The sequence below is a fragment of the Carya illinoinensis genome, chromosome 15, assembly GCF_018687715.1.
Source record: "Carya illinoinensis cultivar Pawnee chromosome 15, C.illinoinensisPawnee_v1, whole genome shotgun sequence".
Taxonomy (NCBI): Eukaryota; Viridiplantae; Streptophyta; class Magnoliopsida; order Fagales; family Juglandaceae; genus Carya; species Carya illinoinensis.
The window spans coordinates 20544648-20549521 of NC_056766.1; the positions used below are offsets into that span (position 1 = coordinate 20544648).

General features: G+C 36.6%; 1 protein-coding gene across 1 annotated transcript; it reads right to left on the bottom strand.

Moving 5' to 3' along the window:
• Positions 1-1068: 1068 nt before the first annotated feature.
• On the bottom strand, positions 1069-1940 carry LOC122295695 (17.9 kDa class II heat shock protein-like). Its single transcript, XM_043104781.1, has one exon. The coding sequence runs from the start codon at positions 1778-1780 to the stop codon at positions 1307-1309; it is 474 nt and encodes a 157-aa protein (XP_042960715.1). The 5' UTR covers positions 1781-1940; the 3' UTR covers positions 1069-1306.
• Between the last annotated feature and the right edge of the window lie 2934 nt (positions 1941-4874).

The window sequence follows — 4874 nt, forward strand, 5'->3', positions numbered from 1 at the left end:
TGCATTCACATCCCTAGTCTCTTTTTTTTCCTCCTACCAGAGGATTAAAGGCTCGCCTCGATCCACATGCACCTGTTTGCTCAAGCTTATCTGGGATTCGATTCCGTGCTTCTCCCTGTCTTGCACCAGAGTGAACTTCCTTTACTGCCAAGGTTATAGACTAACTTCTTCTCTAAGGCCTCTAAGGTCAGGAATCCAGGATTCTGCTTGATAAATGAGATAAAAATTCTGAATTTAAGATGAAATATTAAAATATTATATTTTAATATTATTATTGTTTTAAAATTTAAAAAAGTTAAAAAAAAGTTAAATTATTTATTATATTTTATATGAAGATTTGAAAAAGTTATAATAATAATATGAAAATTTTAAATTTAAGATAAAAATTTTTATTTACCAAACCGAACTTAATCGGGCAAGAATCCTTTAATTAGATCCGTGGATTGCATGGTCAACCTGGACCCTCATGATATTAGACTCAAATTCTAGACATTTGACCAGGGAACAAAAACCCCTAACACTTAATATGAATGCATTTATTATGAATACAATATAAACAAGCCGTTTGAGTTGGTGGCTGAGCTTTCAATGCCAATTTGTTCAGAAATTCCCGGGAAACAATTCTTAGAACACGAAGATCTCGAAACTGCTTCTAAATGAATGGTACAATGCATTCCCGTAATATATGGCTTCAGATAGGGTTGGATGGAAAATGAAAGAAAGATACCATTTTTGGAAGCTAGTGATTTGAATGGATGATAATGCCAGTGTATTTGTTTTGCGTACCAGCTGATTTTTGTCTTTAGTTTTTACAGAATCTTACAAATTTCTTGGTTGAACATCCCCTTCTCCTCAATTTCAGGTTCCCAGTCGGGTAATCTCTAAGCTTCTTGGGTTTGTGCTTGATATTCCATTTACCCAAAATTTTAACCCGAAACCGAACAGAGCAGCCCCTGCTTCTGAAGGAATTCGGTTGTTGGCACTACAAAGAAAAAGAGGAAAACCGATTGATACATCCGGATAAGATTTATACCAAAAAAATATAAAAAAATAAAAAAAGAGAAAAAAGAAAAGAAAAGGCTGTTGGATATCAATATCATAGTATATATCACATTCTTCATTGGTAAGAACCATACTCTTACCACAAACCGTTAAGGACAATGACTGGAAATCCTACAAATGATACAAGACAAAATCCACTTGCAAGCAAAGACAGAACACACGAAAGACAAAATACTTGATTATTCCCATAATCCAAGTAAATGGGCAAACCCCATCGAATCACCCAAGACCCATCACCAACCACCTACGCAAGCTTAACCTCAATTTTCTTTGGCTTCTTGGGCTCTGGAGGCGGAAGTTTCTCCACAGTCACAGTCAACACGCCATCATGGCAAACAGCAGAGATAGCATCTGTGTTGGCATTCTCAGGCAGCACAAACTTCCTCATGAACTTGCCCACCCTCCTCTCCATCCTCACATACTTGGCTCCCTCTTTCTCCTCCTCCCGTTTTCTCTCGCCGCTTATCACGAGCAGATTGTCGTCCTCTACCTGGACCTTGATATCCCCGGAATTGAGCCCGGGCATGTCGATGATGAAGACGTAGGAGCTTGGGTACTCCTTGACATCGGCGGGAGTGGCAGCCATGGCCTTGGCGTCGCGCATGTAGGTGCGTGTAGGAGCGTTGAAGGACGACTTGTCGGTGTCATCGGCCAGGTCCATCATCTGCTGCAGGGTGGAGAACAGTGGAGAATCCACACCCATGATTCTGAAATCCATTTCTCTCTTCTAAGTTAGCTGGTTTCGTCACTGACAAACGAAATGCTAGACGAGTTTTTGGATAATTTTTGAAATTGAATCGATCGAACTTCTCTGAGAAGAAAGGTCAGGTGCTTCCGGTGATTTATAGTGTTGGGGCGCTGGAGAGAAGGGGAAAGTTCTAGAGGGACATGGGAGAGATTGGAAGGCTCCAGAAGGTTCCGTCGTATGAAGTCACGATGCAATTCCAGAATGACGTGGAAAGTATTATTTTTGTTCGAATTCTTTCTTTCTTTTGCAGGATTTAGAAATGTATTAAGTAATTTTTATACAGCATAATTTATTATTTTTATTTTTTATATTTAAAAGAATAAAAATATTAAATTATATATTTATTAAATAAAAATGTATAGTGTAAGACTTTCATTTAATTTTTTTTTTTAAAATATACTTTATATTAATGCTGCTCAAGATTTCATGTGGTGCTATTCAATCATAAGTTAAAGTTATTTTATATTTATATTTTTAATAAAATTATATTAATTTGAAATAATTTTTAATAACTTGACATAATTATATTGATTAATTGAAAATAAATGGCAGTAATGTAAGATTAATATTTACTTTGCCTAAAAAAATAAAATAAAAATTTACTTTGATCCCACATTAAAGAACTATTTGAAAGGATAATTAAATAAATAATTATACACAGTATTTTTCTTTCAGGTCAAGTATCAATCTTGTCCATATTTCCATCCCCTGGTGGATCTAGACATTGATCTTTGGGGGGACGAATTATTATTAAAATATGTAAAATTGTTATATAATTTTTTTAATGATGTATGTTGAAATATATAATGCAAAAAATAAAAAATAAACATAATTTGAAGTATAAAAAGTATTACAGGGATATCTATCAATTAGAGATTGAAAAATTTTATATTTGGGGACTGCCCACACACAATTTAGAAACGCATCGTTTCATTAATTGTGAAAATGGTGTCGTTCCATTAAGTGGGACCTTCACACTGCAGAACTCTCTTATACTTCCTACTAGACCACATCATCCCCTACCCTCTCATCTTTCTTCCTGAAATATATCATATTTTTTGGATCAAGGTCGCCATTGCCTTTGTCACCACAAGACCCGTCCCCTTCTTCAGCTCAAAGCTACTGTTCCCATCTTCACATATCACTCCCTTTGTACTTTCACACCCTTTTCCATTCGATACCCACTCTTAAGTCACTCTTCTTCACTGTCATTCCTTTGAGAATTCATGGCCACCATATCCAAGCACCAATTGTTATAGAAGCCAAATAAGGAAGGAGACATACAAGGCAACTATGACTAGAATATATTGCATTACGTAATCTTGTCTTGTAAGGAAGTCTATCAATTAGTCATATATTCCATATATTTGATTGTTTGAATAAGGGAATATATTATAGGAATTTACGTTTGCCATCAATAAGATCATTCAAAAAATTATTCCCAACTTTGGTTGTCTACAGAGGCGGGTGGTTCCTCTTAAACCCACAATTTGAATTTCGATGAACCCACCATAAGGAAGGCACGTAAGAGGGAAGGCACGTAAGAATGATCCGACAATATTTTCCTTAGACCCACAAGTAACTTGCTCTGTCTCAAGAGCCTATAAGACTTTGGCATAAGACCAGGTCATGGCGGATCCTCGAGTTGAACGCTTGAAGCAACAAATGGCAAACTTTGGAAACATTATGGAACGCCTCATGAAAAAGTTTGAGGAGACAAGTGCAAAGATAGATTCATTGGCCAGCAAGAGTATGGGTAATGCAGAAGGTTTGGGGTCGAGAAACAGAAACAGAAGGAATCATGATGGAGGATACAACTTGGCAGTACCCAAATTGGCCAAGTTAGATTTCCAAAGGTATAATGACATGGACAATCCAACAAGTTGGATCTACAAGATGGAGCTAGGGGTGAATAGAAATCGATGACGCTAGCTGCCACTGACGAGAATCGACTAGTCAAGTCAGGAAACTGATCGGAACCAGTGGAGAATAGGTCGACGTACAGTGGCAAATTGAAGAAACTGGCATTCAACGATTCAGTCTAGGTTTGAAGCTGGATCAGACTGGGCCACTCAATCGACCGATTAAATACACTTAATTTTTTAAAACAATGTCATTTGGTATTAAACCAAATGGCGTCGTTTTATTAAAAACAAATGAAAAAAATATATAAGTGGAACGTTGCTGTTTGATTTGAAACCATATAGAGTTGTTTCAAAATTATATCTTCTTCTTCCCTCAACCTTTTTCCCCGATCTCTCTCTCTCTCTCTCTCTCTCTCTCTCTCTCTCTCTCTCTCTCTCTGTGACAAAGGTCGCTACTAGGGCAACCGAGAACCAACCATGAATTGCTAGAGTCGATACGGATCATTTTTCTCCTCCTCATCGATTGGTTATGGTCAGTTGCTCATCCTACTTTCAGACGTCAGCCGGCGTCAGTTTCGCTCAAAAACCACGCCAAAGGTGTTGATTTTCTCCCTTCGATAAAGCAATTTTTTGTTATCAATAGAAAATTACTATTAGCCTCATATCACTTGGAATGAGAAGTGAAAATTGGGGTACAAACTGTTAAAAAATAGTGAATAAATTGCATCTTGGGAAGTTTTAAAAAGAGAACTTCGAACCCGCTATGGACCAACCATGTTCGAGGACCACTCCAGCACTCTGAACAAACTTCATCAAATAGGGTCAGTCAGGGAATATCAACTACAATTCGACAACTTCTTAGGTTCTGCTTGGCCATTGAGAATTTTCATATGAGAATTTTGAGTTTTAAGATTAAATATTAAAATATTATATTTTAATATTATTATTGTATTGGGATTTGAAAAAGTTAAGAAAAAGTTAAATTGTTTATTATATTTTGTATGGAGATTTGAGAAAGTTATAATGATGAGATGATAATTTGATGTTTAAGATGAAAATTTTTTAGGGCCAAGCAGAACCTTAGTCGAGTTGGTGATTTGGCCCCCAACCACCAACTAGGATGCTTTATTAGCAAACTCAAGGATCCAATACGCACGGATGTTTAAGTAGTCCGTCCAACATCCATCACGGATTCATCA